The 18,538-nt window shown below is 42.7% G+C and overlaps 1 protein-coding gene across 1 annotated transcript in view; it reads right to left on the bottom strand.

Annotated features, from left to right (window-relative positions):
* Positions 1 to 12,370: 12,370 nt before the first annotated feature.
* Positions 12,371 to 18,538, bottom strand: part of Grem2 (gremlin 2, DAN family BMP antagonist) — a 102,782-nt gene continuing 96,614 nt past the window's right edge. The window contains exon 2 of the mRNA XM_028865545.2: positions 12,371 to 15,897. Within this exon, the coding sequence (XP_028721378.1) occupies positions 15,390 to 15,896 (507 nt within the window). The 5' untranslated portion in view covers position 15,897 and the 3' untranslated portion in view covers positions 12,371 to 15,389. The remainder of the gene's footprint in view (positions 15,898 to 18,538) is intronic.

The following is an 18,538-nucleotide window of genomic DNA, read 5'->3' as shown; positions in this document are numbered from 1 at the left end:
TTTCTGTGTCACTTTGTGTGCATATCCTGTATGTATATTTAGAAAATGTAGACATTGTGTTCAACTTTTACAGGGTACGGGGGTGGGAACTAAGTTGGTCTAAACATTCACATGTACAAAGAGCATGTGCATCACTCATCTCGAAAATCTGAAGCTTAGGTCTATCATGATAGAGTAAGAAATACTGATAAAATATTGACTCTTTTTACACAGTTGTTTTCTTTTCTGAGCTCCAGCAAACAACCTAGTTTTCTAGTATCCATTTCCAAGTGGATACTATACCATAAAATGTATCCTATGCAAGACCAGACTCAGCTTGTTATCTTATCCCTCCAAACTCCTCATTCTTCTGTGTTGTCCATCTCAGATGCTCCAACCTCAGAAACATGAAGCATCCTTTATATCTCACTTTCCCTTGAGTCCCTCATTGACTCAACTGCCAACATTATTAGTTGTGCTTGGTTGAAGATGTATCCACTTTCCTCCCTCTTTGCTGGGGTACTTAGTTCAAAAACTGGTGTGCACTACCTTGATAGCCATGTTAGTTAATTCTTTTCCTCTTGGCATTGATAGAAATACCCATGAAAAGCAACTTACAGAAGTTGTTTGATTTGGCTCACAGTTTAAGGAGATACAGTTGTGAATTGCAGAAGCATAATAAGGCAACTGGTCACAGTACTTCTCCATTCATGAATAAGAAAAGAAAAAAGATGACAGCTTGTTCTCAGCTCATTTTCTCCTTTTTATTCAGTGTAGCACCTCGGCCAATGGAATGATAGTGCTATCACATTGAGGGTGGCTATTCCCATTCCATTTAACCCAGTCTAAATGCTCCCTTGCAGGCATGCTCAGATGTTTGTTTCCTAAATGATCTTAGAACCTGCCAAGTTTGCAATCAATATTAACATCACAATATCTATCAACTGCTGTCATAAACATTTGCTTTACGCCAGTTCTTACCTACACATCAGACCTATTCTTGCTCAAAAATAGTCATATACATCAAAATATGTCATCTCACATTATCCAAAATCTTGACTGTGGCTGACAGAGCCATCAGGTGCCTTGGGTTATAACTCTCTGCTCAGAGCATTTGAATTCCAGCCACTGCATGAATTATAGAATAAATGTAATGGTCATTTATTACAATGGCTTATAGGCTGTGGTCCAGCTAGTCCAACAATGGCGGTCTACCAATGGGAGATCCAAGAATCCAGTAGTTTTTCAGTTCGTGAGGCTGTATGGTCTTCATTATACATCAGGGATAGGCTCTAATGCCAATGAAGGAATGGACTTGCAAGTGAGAGGGAGTGCAAGCAGGCAAAGAGTTAAAGCTTCCTTCTTCCACATCCTTGACACAGGCTGCCAGCAGAAGGTGTGGCCCAGATTAAATGTGGATCTTCCCACCTCAAAAGATCTGGATTAAAGGTTTATCTTCCCGCCTCAAAAGATCCCATTAAAAGTGGTCTTTCTACTTCAAATGATTTAATCAAGAAAAAGAATCGCTCACAGGTGTACCTAGACACTTGGATTTTACTTAATTTCAAGATGTATTCCAGCTGAAAACAAAGAATAGCCATGACAAGTTCACACCTTGTCAACTTTGACACATAATCATGTCTCCTTATGCTATGCTTCATTTCCGTATAAGAACTTAATTATACCTACCATGATGTAGTAACTATTCCTTGTACAACCACAAATGCATTATAAATTTTAGAACAGGTGACAATGTGTAAAGGAGAGACCCAAAGCCGATTTTTTATAAGTAACGTAGGCACAAATGTGAAAGAATTTCCTGTATTTTAAAAAACACAATGCTGTGAGCTTAAAGTTTTGAATTTCTAAATATTTCTAAAAAGCTTAAATGTATTTTAAAAAAGGATAGGCATACATGGTAAAGAGGAAGGGACAGGGCAGGATGGTGCATGAAAAAAATGAGTCTTTCTGCAAGGTAGCAGGAAATAGTCTTGTCCCATTGGGGCAGTAGGACCAAGCCAAAGCCTAGGACCACTGATGCAGGCTTCTCTGCAATAGCTATCCTGGATGCCCTTGTATATTACTGATATCTCATGTTTGCTGGCAGGAGAAATCAGACCAAACTGGGCAACATCTACAGCACAGTATCTTCAGTGTCGCCACCACATAGAAACTCAGTGACACCAAGAAAGGCTATATGCAGATCAGAATGACTGAACATCATATCAATAACTACACATCAAAAAAGGGAGAGGGAACAATTACCTTCAGATCCTTTTAGACAAGCCACACTTCCTAAGCACACAAGCAAAGTATCGACGAGGAAGACTAGGCCTGCTGAAGAAACAGAGCAAGTTCTATTTTAGTGCCCATGAAGAAATCTGAAGTAGCTAATCACTGGGATATAAAAGACAAAATTCCATGAGCTGAATGAATTCTAGAAGGACATGAGTGATTTGACAAACTGGTGAGCAGGGCAGTAGTGCTGAGGAATTCACTGGGATTATGACTCACAAAGACAAAATGCTGGTAATGTCCAGGAGACATCAGAAGTCACATGAGAGAGACTCAGGAAGGACCCCAGAAGAATAAAATGGAGAAAGGTTCAGCCAGAACCTTTGGTTCAAGAAACAATGGCTGAGAGTTTTCTAGAATCAAAGAATGGTCTTTGCTTGAGAACACAAATGCCAGACCAAATAAATACCAATAATTTTGGCCTTGAAAACACATCACCTACAGCAGTTTTCCTAAAAGCGAGGAAGAAAATGGCTAGGAGGTATCTCAAAAACAGCGAGTCAAGACATCAAAGGAGATACATGTTTTCAGAATTTGAAAACCAAGAGTGTACTATCCAAAACTTCACAGGGAAGTTGTTCAAGGGCACGTGCCAGCAAGGAAAGCAGAAGACTTGGACGTCAGAGATCACAGAGGGCACAGGAATTCATGCAGTAAATCAACTCCAGACTGTAAACAATAACAAGTCATTTTTATGTTTATAAAAGATTAAGAATAAGATGGCTGGGAAATTTTAAGAAACAAATTCAAACATGCTAAAAATTTTGCCTTATTCTCTTTGTGTAATTCATTAAATTCTGGGTTGCTAATATGCACCAGAAACTGCTGTCTGCCTTGGGAATAACAGACACATAGGAAGTGTCTTATCCACATAAAACCTACATTCTAGGATAGAAGAGTATAAGCAGAAATCTGGTATAAATAATACCAGGTTCTGTGGTACCTCACAGGGATGAACACCCTTCAGAGTAGAAATGGATATTTCTATGGCTGGAAAATTTCCTTGAACCAGCACTATCCCCAGACAAACACATGTATGTTACATGAGCTTTGAAACAAAATACAAAGAGCAGACAAGCATGTTGAATGTGTTTAGGACTTGTTGCAAACATGTTTAAGTATATATACCATTTGGGGGATATTCATTACAAAAATAGAAATACTGAAAAGAGGAAGGAAAAGCTTATTAAAGTGGAGGTCAGAATGTTTATTTAAAAAATACCAAAATATGGTTTTAAACAAGTATAGTTAATAGATAGGGGGATTGGGGCTAGGAAAAGACTGTTAAAGGCTTGGAAAGTCCAATGCATACATTGCCCAAGTTATTCCCTTGTCTTTACTGCTTCCACCTTCCCAGTCAGCCAGTGAACTCAGACACTTGGGCAGGGGGAGTGTCTGTCTGTCTTTCTTTCTTTCTTTTTTTTTTTTTTTCTTTTTCTTTTTCATGAAATGCATCTTCACTTAACACTGTGGAAGCAAAGGAAGAAAGAACTGTAATGATTTAAAATGCTGGGGAGGTGGGTCCTGTACCCTGTCTTCTCTCAGAAATCATCCCAAAGCAACACAGAGCAAAAATGTGTTTATCTTTGACTCAAATTAGAGGTATCAAAAACCCAAAGTAGAAAATGTGTAGGAAGTCTTCTGGTGTGTGGCTGGGAGGTGACGAAGAGAGGATGCCCCTGGAGACCTTCTTTTTCAGAGGGAAGCTACATTCCTCAATGTCATCTAAGCTCCTCTGTGTGAAACCATCAATGGTGCTGGGTACACAGATCAGGGTGGGTATTAAGAATCCTTGAACTAAGTAACTCTCTCTCTCTCTCTCTCTCTCTCTCTCTCTCTCTCTCTCTCTCTCTTCCTTTCTCTGCACAATGTCTGGCTGTGGGTCTCTCTATTTGTTCCCATCTGCTGAAGCTGTGTGTATAGCAGAATATCATTAGGAGTCAATTCGTCACTATGGTTTTTGTTGTTGTTTTAAGACGCATAGTATTTGCTTTTACCCCAGGTCCCTGGGCTATCTAATCTCTGGTTCTTAGTCACCCAAGCAGTGTTAGGTATGGGTTCCATCTCGTAGAGTGGACCTTAAGTCAAATCACAAAGAGGTGATAGAAGAAGCCCAGGAATGAGAGAAGGAATGCTATGTAGCACCTGAGCTCTGGCTTCATGTGCAGCATGGGAAGGAGAGAGCTTGGTTACCTTAGGAAAGTGCTTGTTTAACGTACTTGAAGTTCTGGGCTCTATCCTCAACAGTGCAGCAACTGGGCCATATCCCAGTACTTGGGAAGCAGAAACAGGAGAATAAGAACTTCAAGATCGTCCTTTGCTACACAGAGAATTCAAGGTTAGCCTGGTATGTGTGAAACCTGTCTTTAAAAGAGAAGGAAAATACACACACACACACACACACACACACACACACACACACACACACACCCACACAGGTACTCACACACACGTACTCACACACAAGCACAGCTCTCTCCCAAATCTACACCACCAACAAATAGCTAGTGTGGGTAAACATACTGCTCTAAACAAACCAACCACTATTTTTCAAAGAGAATACTGTGGACCAACTCATTTACGAATAATAATAAATATACTTCAATGTGAGCAAATATTTGGAAGAGCTTGAAGATGCAAGGATTATTCTTGGAGGTTTAGATGATCTTATGAAGGTTTGCATGTTATAATACATGTGTATGAATAATGTACATCCATGAGAAAATTATTAGAACTAAAATTCAAGTAAATCAGCATCAATCACTTTTGAAGAAAATGTTTGACTACTATGACCATGTTCTTAATGATGGAATGCCTGTGAAGGTAAAGTCAGCCTGGGCATAACACAAAAGCATTAACAATGCTATCCCTAGGACTGCAGTATCGTTAGTGGCAGAGCATTCACCTAGTATGGATACGGCCCTAGGCCTGCCACTATGAAAAGGTAATGGAAGGATCTTAGCAAGGATGTAGAACAAGACCAGTATGTCTACCTTTCTGATACTGCATTACTATTCTGGTAATGGAGGAAAAATTAACAGGTATTTAATTGTAAGGGTTCGGGTACTTTGTATTTGTTATCAAGCAGTATACATAACCAGGAAGCAGGAAGTAACCATTAAGCTGCTAAAGACAATAACAGCATGTCATAAACTCACTAAGCCCAAATCTGACCACAGAGATCAGGAGCATATATCTATACACAGGGCATTTAGTAAGAAGATACAATGAGAAAAGTTCTCCACTCATAGAGGCAACCAGAAGCTGGGGAGTGAGGGCAGCTCAGTGGCAGAGCATATGCCTGCCACACAGTGAGGCTCTGGGTTCTAGCCCCATGCCACTGTGGTGATATATTATGTCTCCAATAAATTGTGTATCATAATAAAACTTATCTGGGGTCAGAGAACAGAACAGCCACTAGATTAGACACAGAGGCCAGACAGTGGTGGCACACATCTTTAATCCTAGCATTCTGGAGGCAAAGATCCATCCAGATCTCTGTGAGTTCAAGGCCACGCTGGAAACAGAGCCAGGCATGATAGCACACACCTTTAATCCCAGGATTTGAGATCTCATGTCTTGCTTGGGAAAGACACATACCTTTAATGCCAGGAAGTGATCGCAGGAAGCAGAAAGATATATAAGGCACTGAGGACCAGGAACTAGATGCTTTTAAGCTTTTAGACGTTTAGCAGCAGTTCAGCTGAGATCCATTTGGATGAGGACTCAGAAGCTTCCAGTTTGAGGAAACAGGATTGGCTGAGATGTTGGAGACTGAGGTTGGCTGTAGCTTGTTCTGTCTCTCTGATCTTTCAGAATTTACTCCAATATCTGGCACTGAGTTTTTTTTTTTTTTATTAATAAGACCATTTTAAGATTCGTGTTACACACCACCAAAAGAAGCAACAACAACAAAAAGAAACCAGTAAAACTATAAGGGCTGTATAGAAACAATTGAGAGAGCCATCCAACTCCCTCCCCCCACCAAAAAAAAGTAGAAATGATCAGACAATGTCAGTGCTCTTTAAAGAAATCTGCAGATTCCAAGCAATCCAAATAAAACATCAACAGAGCCATTTGAATTCAGCTATGAAGAGTTTCTGGGGCAATGCTGACTGCTCCTCTAAAGTCAAAGCTGATGTTTAAGAAAAAAACAAAAAGGGTTTTGTTTTGCTTGTTTTCAGTTTTGACACAATTTGAAGAACAAATGAATATTGATGTGTTTTATGATTAATGTTTTGGAATTTATTTCCAAATATCTTATTTCCAATATCAAGCATGTTCATCTGGTCCATTATGTTTAACCAAGGGGAAATACACTGGAGGCCATTTATGGTGGTCCATGTATTATAGCAACCCTGTTAGATGTCACGCCCAAGGGAGATTAAGAAAATTCTTTCGGGCCTGGGAAATGACTCAGTAGATAAGGGTGTATGCTACCAAGCATGATAACCTGATTCCCATCCCTAGATCCCCAGAAGTGGAAGGAGCGAACCAGTTCTCACAAAGTTTTCCTCTGCCCTGTGCAGGTGAGCCAGGGTAGACACATTCCTGTGCAAGCTGGAGCACACACATACACTCATGCACACACGCATGCACATGCATACAAAGGGAGCTTAGGGAGTAGAAAAGACAGTCACTGCTAGGAAAATGAAGAGCTGGGATTTTCTATGGCAGCAGCTATACACAGGAGCCAGAAGCACTGGGTGGGAAAGAAGGGGGGCTGCTGAGGTGAAAGGTCACTGTTTATTTCAGGCCCCATGTAGGTAGCCCTTCCTGAGGAATGTTACTCATTTCCTCTGATTTCTTCTTCCTCATCATTGAAAGAAGCATTTTCCATGGTTACTTTGCCCCCTAGTCCTCCCAGCTCTGTTAGGAGTCTTATCTATGTTTGTAGACTTGGTCATGACCTTTCCACTTCCATATCTTTCCCCCATCTGGCTTGTAGTTCAAATCCCAGTTGTATTTCTTCAAACGGGGAGGAAATTCCTTTATGTTTTCACTGTAGATCCAACAGTCTCAGAAGCCCACATCATCATCTGTCAATACCAGGGCCTCGGGATTCCCATGTCCTGCTCTCCCATAGTATCTCACCACCAGATCTACCAAGTATCCTCCACAGTTGCCTCTTTCTTTCAGATTCAATTATTTAATCAAGTCTGGCCCCAAATTACCAGGCTATGTTCTTACAAGAACCTCTGAGTTGGCCAGTCTGGATATGAGTTCTATACCCTCATATTGTCCTGCATATTTTGATTAAAACCTAGGTCAAATACATCAGGAATCTATTTCCTGTAAGAGCAAGTAGAGTTTTCCCTGCCCGTCTCTCTCAGTGGCTTCTATGATCCCTTTACCTCTTGGCCCACCCCCATGCCTTGCCCTAACACTTTCTAGGATGACCATTGCAGTACTCTCTGCCCAGATACTTCAGGGATAAAAGACCATCTCATCTCACCCAAACTCAAGCTCAGAGAAAGTATCACTGTCCAATAGTTCACAGCCAGATCCCTCCTTTTCCATGGTTTCCCGGAGTGTAATGTCTACCTCCTCCTAGAGATGCCATATAGGCAGTGATTGGCTGATATAGATCACAAAGGCCTCACTTCAACTTAGGACAACACTAAAATACCATCTCAGTCCCATAATTCTCCATAGAATCAGATAAGGCCTCAGTTGGAGTTGGAATCAGATAAGCTCTTTCAGTGCACAATCTGATTTTCCTCACTGCCATACAGGATCATGTGCATTGAGAATGCCTAAAAAAGCTATTCAGAACTCCTTGTCCCAAAGTTGGGAAATCAATCTAAGATGGGCAGTTGCAGAATTGGGTGGCCCGAGGAAGGCCAAAGTAACAGGGGATTTGGAAGTGGATCAATTGTCAGTCAGTTGGCAAGACAGTGGCAGGCATGCAGTAATGTGCATTGCTGAGAGTTCCCTGGGTAAGCTAACACTGATAGCTGGTGGAAGGACTCACTAGCTGGTCTTAAAAGTTATGAGGGACAGAGTGGACACAGGGACTCTGGGAATGGATACCTATTTCAAATGACATTTATTTGTTGAAGAGATAATAAAAGACTCAGGATGATTAATTACTAATTTATGCAAAATGTGATGACTATAAATAGGGTCTCTTTGGAAACATCTCATAATTCCCTTGTTACTACGCTCAAAAGGAGGTCTTGGTTGATGAGAAATACACATTCAGAGAAGTTCGCTTCCTCGGCCCTTGGAAGGAGCCTGTGCCTGGGTGAAGGCCCTCATAGGTCTCATAAATTGGGGCAGGAGTATGTGGGTCCATGCAGTGGAGAATCTCAAACTCTCAAACTCCACTAGATCAGGCAGACCTGTGTGTGGGTTTGTTTCTATCCCCGCTGTAAAATGTCTGACCAGCTAAGAAGTCATGTGGCCATTCCCTCTGAACCGGAACATCACCTCCTGGAGGGAAGGAGAAAGTTTATGATTGTCAGTGGAGACCATCACCTACCTGTCTCCCAACTGGGTGCTTGTCCTGCCCTCCCTCCCTCCAAGAATGAAGTGGGCAAACAGGGAGGAATGTTCAAATGGGAGCTGCTGTATTGCTGCTCATTCAGATTAACTACCTTAAATGGATTAGATAACTTTGAACAGATGGCCGCTCGCTGATTGGACAATTTCAGAACAGAACTTCAGGTTGGAACTCTTAGTAGCAGCAGGATGCTAGCCAAGAGCTGTTGGAGCGCTGAGAAAATGTCACCCGTGGACAGTGTCTTGCAGAGCAAGTCTGCAGAAAGCAGCAAATGGGGGGATGGGTCTTCTGTCCTGGGCAGGTCTCAAAGGCTGGAAGCAGCTGCAGAAGCATGGGGTTGTGGGGACTGAGGTGGGGATGAATCCATTACTTGCAGCTATTGATCAAGACCTGAAGGCTGGCTTGATCAAACTCCCCACTGGGAGACTCAGTTGGGGGAGCCTTGTCCATCAGTGGCAAGTCTTGAAAGCCATCTTCTTTCTCTTCCTCCTCTGTCCAGCTCTCAGTGTTTCCTTCACACTGAAGTCTCAAGGCATCCAAATTTATTGAAAACCAGGTGGGTACTTACTGGTTGAGTTTGGGTATGCAAATAAGGTGAAAAATGGGACCAACTAAGGAAGAGCTGTCAAAAAGTTTGCCTATACCAGGTACTACTGTGATCCTTGCAGGCCATTGCCTGATGCTTCCTACATTCAAAGATCTGGTTGCCAATTTTGTTCAGTGGAGGCTTTCACTCAACTAGGAGTATTTGTTCTTTTGATTTGTTTGTTTCTGATGCTCTCTGGCCTTGGGTTTTGAGCTGGAGTTCCCTTCCTGTCAGAGCCCTGACTTAGGTGGGCAGCAGCATTCAGGAAGGCAAGGGCTCCTACCCCATCAGTAAAACTTGGAGACTACAAAATAGGAGACTCAGGAAGCTCAGATAGATAGAAGACCCATGAGGCCCCTCTCCAAGATTATGTGGACAGCAACTAATTGCTGGGGGTTAGGAGACTCCTCAGTGGAGCTGTGTGAGCATTGGACAGGCAGCTGCAAAAATATCACCATTTGGACCCATCACTCTTATTGGAGTGTGCTGTTCAGTAATACAAAAGAGTCACCCATTCTCTTATAAGTAACCCCTCATCCATTCTCCTGTAAGTAACCCCCAAAACTCATCAGTTTACCAAGTTAGGCAAGAATAGAAGAGTTTCTTTGATCTGATATTAACACTCAATCTGAGGTGAGCAGACAGTTCATGTCTCTCTGGGAAAAGTCACACAATGCTGGGAAATGAGGAGAACACAGAGAAGATGCTGTGATACTCGGGGAAAGCAGCCCAGCAATGATGGGGTCCTGGGCTGCTGGGTTGAAAAGGGGGAGCTGACCGTTAAGATAAGGGGTATTTCTCATCAGAAAAGCAGTGTCTTGATCTGGTTCTAGAGCAAATGCCCCAGGGATAGTGATAAACTACTATGATAATTCTAGAAGAGCATGAAAGCTACAATCCAGACTAATGAAATAGAAACACAGAAACTTCCATTCTGTGTAGTGGACAAAGGGATTTAAAATTCTAGTGAATTCAGCACACTAACATGGATCCAAAGCAAGGAAATAAATTTAAAAATTTATTTTTAAAGAAGCAAAATGATCAACAACAACAGCAAAAGCCAGCCGATTACTTACTTAGGAAAGCCTCAGCAATAAGCCTGTGCTGTTATCACTAGACCCCAACAGACATAAGATTAGCAAAATTCCAAAAGAACACAACCCAAGCCTTAATGCTTAGCTTTTAGACGTAACGTAGAGCATCGTTTTTGCAAAAACATGATGGAATCATAGTGGCTCTCAGGGTAGTCCAATCCTAATTTGGGAGTGAGTAACAGAACCTGATGTTTCTGGAGGCAAATTTCTGGTGTTTCTAGATGGGCTACTAAGATGGGTATTGCTTAGCATGCTCAATAAAAATATCAGTGGTGGTGGTAATAGGTGGAAGGAGGAAGCTGCAAGCCCTTCCCAGGTTCCAGAACAGACTTGGAGGGAATGCATTGGCTGAAGGAGTCATGATTCCCTCTAAATGACGATCCTATATTACCAGGGCAACTCTGTCCATTTATTATCAGCCAATTCCTTAACCTAAGAACATTGGATCACCTAGTTAAGTACATTGCTTTAGAGAAAAGGGAGACCACTTGATGCTTTTGAGGATTTTTTTCACCACTGGATTGTAACTGACAGTAACTCCCAAAGACTGAATGAACCATCATGGCTGTCTATTAATGTGGAAGCAGGCTTCACTAATCATAGCTGAAGACTAGCTCTTGGTGAGCCACTGCTTGGAGAGCCATTTCCTGGAGAAACCTCCTGATCCATTATCTAATCTCCAAATACAAAATGAGAAAGGATGCTCTTGGAGGTTTGAAGACACCTAACATTGATTCTTTGACCTCCGGTAAGAACTCTTACAGTGGTGAGTGGCAAGCAGAAACTCTGGAACTGCCCCATCCCAACAAAAAGAGGAGAGGCAGGAGGAGGTGTGTGTGTGTGTGTGTGTGTGTGTGTGTGTGTGTGTGTGTGTGTGTGTGTAAAGTTGAGATGTTTTAGTATTGCCCTGGTCCCTATGTATCTCTATTTATTTCATATGTTGGCTCCTACAAAGATAACAGATGGCAAGAAATTGCAGTGAAACACTAGAAGTAGTCTTCACCAGGGTAGCAAGTGGGATTTTTGCCCTACCAACCAGCAAGAGAACAAGATGAACTCTACTTTCCTATGGAATGGACACCCGTTTTGTTTATTCTGTTGCCTCGAGGCTATTTACGTTACTATCCCTCTTGTCAGGATAGAGCTTGAGGAAACTTGGATTTGGGGGTCATTCTGTACCACACAATAATGTCACGTGACAGGGCTACATAAGAAATATGAGTCAAATATACATATGTGGGAAATCTTGATAAGTAATTACTTACACAAGGTACCTTAGAGACTGACGCTGATTAATCTTACAGGGATTCCAACACCTTTGATACTACACCGAACAGAATAGATATACTTTCCCTCTTCCAGTAAATTCCCTTAATACCACACATAAACATCAAATATAAAGCAGCCTTACAGAATGGATAATGAAAGAAGATGGACTGATGGGGGGAAATCTCAGGATCTAAAGAATGATAAAGAAATGGAGTCTCTGTTTGTTTGTTTGTTTGTTTGTTTGTTTGTTTGTGTGTTTGTTTTACCACACATTCTAGACTGTGAGATTTCACATAGTTCATCTTTGGTCACATGACTGGATTGCCTGCTCTGTTTAAGAAGCTGTAGCCATGGAGCTGGTAAGAAGGGGTGGGGTGGGGGGTGGGATGGAGGTGGCTTTAAGGAAGATTCAGAGGATAGCCTGAGGACCAACAAGCTTTAGTTACATCACTTATGATCTGATCATTACCTCCCATGGAAAAAATAATCAATGGCAATAGATCAATCAATCACTAAGTAAAGTTTCTAGTCTGACTTACACTTTGAGTTGTTCACTCAGTAGCAGTAGTTCATTTTCATCGACTTAACATCCTAAAAATCAGCCAGCCAACTCTAGATACAAGTCACTTGCAATAACACAGATCAAAGTGGAATATTCTTGTTTAATAAACTGAGATGAATTATTGTCACATCAAATTTAAATCATTAAAGTCTATAAAGTGAATCACACATATGCAATTTATGAAGATTTTTATATTTTATTGATCATTGCATTTCTTAAATGGCAGATATTTCAACTTGCAGGAAAATGACAACACTGTGAAACTGAGACGTGTTTAAATTAAGACACGTTGAAATACGTGGAAAGTCAACGTAAAATTAAGCAAAACTCAACACAGTTTCAGGCTTATGTAAGACATGAGTGTGGTGCACTGGCTACAAGAGAGACAAGACTCACAGTGGACTTCTGTGCAGCAGTTTCTCAGAGTGTTCTCATTCAGCATTTCTTATTCTGGAACACTGTGAGTGCATTCTGTGTTCAGCTGGTGGGTGATTTGGAAAAGGCTAGAAGCTCCTATAGACTGGGATCAAGAGCTATCCCCACCAATTCTGCTTGTTCAATGCTTGTTTCTGATCCTCCGAGAAGGTCCTAAGCCCCCAAGGATAGTTTGTGACATGGGCCAGGGGTGAACTCCCAGAGGCTGAATAAATGCACTCTGAGTGCACCAAGAAAGATCCTTCACTACCCAAGGATACAAGTGCAGAATTCAGCTTTTATGGCACATGACACCAGGATCACATACAATCCTAGAGTATCTTTATTTGTTCTATAACTTAATAGTATACCTATAAAATAATTACATTATACTTATAGCTTTTCTTCATTTATAAACAAGACAAAATTTAAATACAATTTGAGCCACTCAAAGGTAAACATTATACAAACAATAACTCAAGAAGTAGCCTCATACCACAGCGTATCATATTGTTTTCATGGGTACACCCATATCTGGGATCAAAAAGAGTGCTAACGTGTATACTTTGTGGGTTGCTAGCTTAACTCTTCCTCTGCTTGTGTGGATCCTGTTAATAAAATGATGTGTGTTGGCCTTACAGCTGGGTGCGAGACTCTCCTCCTCTGCCCTCTTGCTATACTTCATCATCCTCCATTAAGGAAACTAAACGTCATTCACAGCTTCTCTGCTGCATATTCTGCTCTGGCTCTCGCTTGAGGTTTTCTACTAAAAGTGAAAATTGCAGCTCTGACCTTGGCCACCCTCTTCACTTTCTGCCTTCATCCCAGGGGTTTCAGCGCTCTGCATTTTCTCCAGTCTCCTTGTTTCTCTCTCCTGATCCCAGGCTGTGCACTACCATTTCTGAAGCTAATCTTCCCTTTAGAACCACACGATCTGTGCTCAGGGTTTACTGTGTCACAGACGTAAATGAACTAGAAAACTTGCATTGCAACACAGGCAAGAGAGTCATGGACACCCCTTCCCAACCCCAGCTCACCCCAATCCTCTTTTCTAGGTGGCAAGCTGGAGAGCCAGCATCACTGTTAGGTGTCCAGAAGCCTGAGTCTCAGAGCAGCTTATGGACAGTCTCTATCACACCAGGAAACCCACTCTTGGGCAAGAGCATGCAGCTAGAAATTACCAACTAAAGACTATTCATATTCTGATCCCCACCAATGGCTTCTTCTCACTCACATTTGTCAGATTCCATACATGTCATTCACAGGGACCTTTGCACAAAGAGATTGAACTTGAGCATAATTTTGGCAGAAAACAAATTAATGTCCTCTCATCAAAAGGCCACACTACAGAGACTTCAACAACCCACCACAAAGGTGAAAGGTGACCTAGGTTTCTTGGTATTTTTAGAAGTCTATTCTTTGGAAAGGAAGCTATTTTCTGAGTTTAACTACGTTACTACCATCTATATTTACCTTTCATTTCTGCCTGTGCCACAACGTGTCTCAATTCCATATATTCTTAAATGACTTTTAATAGGAAATATTTTTGCTTAGTGTTAGGGCAGTGAAGACAATACCAGGCCTCATTTCACATGTGTGCATCAAGCATTACCACTTGCCAATGACTCCTCTGTATACACCATCTGTCCCAATCCAATTTCTATACTACGCTGCAATGCTTTAGTGTCTTTGGTGATGTCATATTCAAAGTAAAATCACAACATGTCCCTCCTCCCTGTTCAATCTGATAAAAGTGTGTGGCAGTGAATGGCTGACCTGGCAGTATTTCTCAGTAAAATACCTTTTCTATAGATCACTCCCTGCTCTACTCTCTATTCAGAATGGTGCTGCAAAGCCAGAGTCCAAACACGTGAGTTGATACATGAATAGGTCGATAATACTTTTAACAGCTTTTTACACAATGGATCAATTATAAAACTGACATTAATATAGAGACCTTTCCTGTGGTGACAGGCTAATGGCGTGTGCACCAGAGTTCATCTTGAGTCCACAGATGGGGGCTATGAGGAGCAAGAAAAGAGGCGGTGTCTAAGGGTGTGGAGCGTCTGGCCTGCGGAGCATAGTTCCTAGGGAAGTCATTTCCTGATCCAATACTTAGCTCGCCTTGTCCTTGTAGGTATCAGGTTTGTTTGGAGACCCCCTTAAGGGTGAGCATCTCCTTTATAGATGCTGCCTGTATCGGCATCACAACAGCCGTAGAGCCCGGCAGCTCCCAGATCAGAAGAATGAATGCCCACACCACAGAGGTCTGGTGGCCAACAGAAGTTTGCGACAGAAGAATGGTGCATTCTTCACCAGGGAAGGGTCGAGCTGGAGTGTAAGATGTGGCCAGGGAAAGGCTGGCTTTTCCACATGGTGGAAACGTCAATCCCGGATTGACAGTGCATCACCTGAAAAGTCCTGTCTAGTTTCTGAGAGTGTTTTCCAACATCTTCTGCGCCCGATACACAGCCTGGATTTGGAAACATGAGTGTGGCCCGGGGTGGATCTGGGACATGTCGACTTGCGGTCCACATTTGTGACAAGGACACTGTTAGCCCTAAGAGATGCATTTGCTGCTGACAGGGACACCAGGCAGAGTGTGAGTGAGCTCGACAGAAGTGGCGGTGGTGTGACCCAGGGGCAAGGATGCTCAGGGTTGAGCTGCATCTTGCCCTGGTGAGTTCACTGCTTGTCAGAGTCACTCAGGTTCACGGACATGCACCGACAATGCTTCACTTTCTGGATTTTCTTGATTCGAAAAGGAGGGTCGAGCCCGGGGCAGTCAAGCTCCACGATGACCGAGGTGACACGCTGGGGCTTGCAGAAGGCGCAGGATTGGAAGGAGTCCTCCTCCTTCTTCACATGCCGCGGGATGTAGAAGGAGTTGCATTGGCCATAGCAGAAGCGGTTGAGGATGGTGCGGCTGCGGCATCCCTCCTCGCTCACCGTCTGCCGCAGCGGCTGCGTCTTGCACCAGTCACTCTTGAGGTACTTGCGCTCGGTGACCACGAGGGCCTCCTGGCTGGAGGCCAGCACCTCCTTGATCTGGTGATGCCATCTCTCCGAGTTGTTGCTGCTGCCATCCTTGTACGGTGAGGGGATGGCGCCTGCAGGCCGATTCTTTCGGGCTTCAGCTACCTTTACCAGCATAGCCACGAGGAGCAAGGTCAGTGAGAGCTTCCAGAACATCCTGCCAAGAGAAAACAGTTGGTTGAGAAGGGTTATCTAGTGACCATCCATCTTTCCTCTTAGTGTTTATGGCTGGACTCCCAGAGTTGTTGAAGTCTGACGTGACTGTTAAGTACCACTGCAGGCAACTGTGACTATGATACACAGTACCCAACAGCAAGTACATTATAGCACTATTGGAAGAAGGCTGTGATGTGGTTTGAATAGGAAGCATCCCTCGTAGCTTATGTTGTTTGAATACTTGGGTCCCAACTGGTAAGGCTTCAGTGACGGAAATGAGTCACTGGGGGATAGCTGGTGTGCTACTTCCTGTCTGCTCTTTCCTCCCTCACTACTGAAGAGCACTACTTGTGTTCCCACTACCATCCCTTCCCTGTAGAGGTAGGCCACATCCCTTCGTACACTGTAAGCCAAAATAAACCCTTCCTGCCTTAAGAGATGGCTAAGTCAGGCATTTTGTCACAACAACAAGAAAAAGATCATTGATACAGCAGTAAGTTGAATGATGGCAGAAAAATTAAAACCAGTAGTGTTGACATAGCCCAAAGCCAAGGTACATTAGTAGCAATAACAGCACCCAGCATTTACTCTATGGGTGAGCGCAGTGTGGGTTAATGCTGCCTTTGAGCCTCTTTACAGCTCATTTGAGTCTTGAAATAGTCTTAGACTTTACCTACTGTTGATTCCCTACTTTATAATGAAGTAAACTGAGGCCCACAGATTTTTGAGCCCTTGGTCCCAGATTGCGTTCTTTAAATTCTAAGCTCATACAGTCATTTAGCATTAGAATAACTACAATTTATTAGTTCTCAAGATATATCAGAATATTTTCTGTTTGCTTTCATGTGTAAATGTAATTAACAACCAGAGTTGCATTAAGTAGGTATGACTGCTTTCCCAATTTCATGGATGAGGAAACAGGCTTGGAAAGGCTATGCAACTTGCCAAAATCACAAAGCCTGTATGGGAAGCATTTGAATCCAGGCATCCCAGCTCTGTCATCGAGGCTTCCCTGAATGTAGCTATCTCTCTCTTATACAGTTATGTTAAAAATGCCTATGCTAAGTCACAGTGTGTATCACTGTTACTAGTCCAGGTCTAAGTGACTAGTGACTTTGTAAAACATTCCAGAGATGATTCCTTCTGTCATCAAGTGTTCCTGGAGAACTGATCCTAGTGTAAACACTATCAGGAGCTCTGTCAATACCAGTATTTTCCTGTTACAGTTGTGTGGTCAGACATCCCTCAGATTCCATGTGAGTGCCCCAAAGTTTGCATGTGGTGGATCCTTCAAGAGGTAAAACCTGGTAGGAAGCATTTTAAGTCATTGTGGATATGCCCTTGAAAGAGAGTGTGGAAACAGTGTCTGTCTCCTCCTCCTCTTCTTCCCCACTTTCTCTCTCTTTAATTAATTTATTTATTTTACATCCTGATGCAGTTTCTCCTCCCTCCTCTCTGCCTAGTCCCTCCCCTCTCCTCCCCACTGTTTCCCACCTCTCCATCCACTCCTCCTCTATTTCTATTCAAAAAAGGGCAGTCCTCCCATGGATAGCGACAAAACATGGCATATCAAGTTGTAGTAACACTAAGCACCTTGCCTTGTATTAAGGCTGGGCAAGGCAACCCAGTATAAGGAATAGGGTCCCCAAAACCAGCAAAAGAGTCAGGGACAACTGTTAGGAGTCCCACAAGAAGATCAAGCTACATGACTGTCAGATATATGCAGAGGGCCTAGGTTAGTCCAATGTAAACTAGAGACCAACATCTGAACCCATAGACCCTCAGCTACTTCACACAGACCACACACAGACATAGCCAGAACTTCAGCCCCAAACTTGTGCATCAACCCCCTGCTGGACCAGAGGTCATTCAAGACATCAGAAGTCCAGCCCCCATGGGGACAGACTCTCTACTTCACCTCAGGTCATGGGATCCCGAAGACCAAAGAGGAAAGAGGAACTAAGGAAGAAAACACCCACCCAATAAAGACAAATCCAGAAATTGGCACCTAGACCTATAATCACTCCAAATCCAGATGCCTCAACGTAAGTATAAGAACACAAATGACAATAGCCAGGAAAATATGTCACCACCAGAGACCAGCCACACCACTACAACAAAGCTGCCTTCTCTTTCTCATTCATTTCTGGGCTGTAAATAAAGCAAGCAGCTTTCTCTCCTGCACACCCCTCCCTTGATCTGGCACTTCTCCATAGATTCATCTATGGAACTAAACCTTCCAAACTGTGAGCCAAAGCAGACTTTTCTTTGCTGTGGGATGTTCTGTATGTCAAATATGTTGCTCTGATTGGTTAATAAATAAAACACTGATTGGCCAGTAGCCAGGCAGGAAGTATAGGCGGGACAAGCAGAGAAGAGAATTCTTGGAAGTGGAAGGCTGAGGCTGAGAGACGCTGCCAGATGCTGCCACCATGACAAGAAAGATGTAAGGTACTGGTAAGCCATGAGCCATGTGGCAAAGTATAGATTAATAGAAATGGGTTAATTTAAGATATAAGAACTAGATAACAAGAAGCCTGAGCCATTAGGCCAAACAGTTTACAATAAGACAAGCATCTGAGTGATTTTTTTTATAAGTGGGCTGTCGGACTGCCAGGCTTGGCGGGACCTGGAGAGAAAAC

This window comes from Peromyscus leucopus, chromosome 15, assembly GCF_004664715.2.
Source record: "Peromyscus leucopus breed LL Stock chromosome 15, UCI_PerLeu_2.1, whole genome shotgun sequence".
In the NCBI taxonomy this organism is placed as follows: domain Eukaryota; kingdom Metazoa; phylum Chordata; class Mammalia; order Rodentia; family Cricetidae; genus Peromyscus; species Peromyscus leucopus.
Note: the sequence above shows the minus strand (reverse complement) of the source record. Positions and strands in the feature narration are given on the sequence as shown.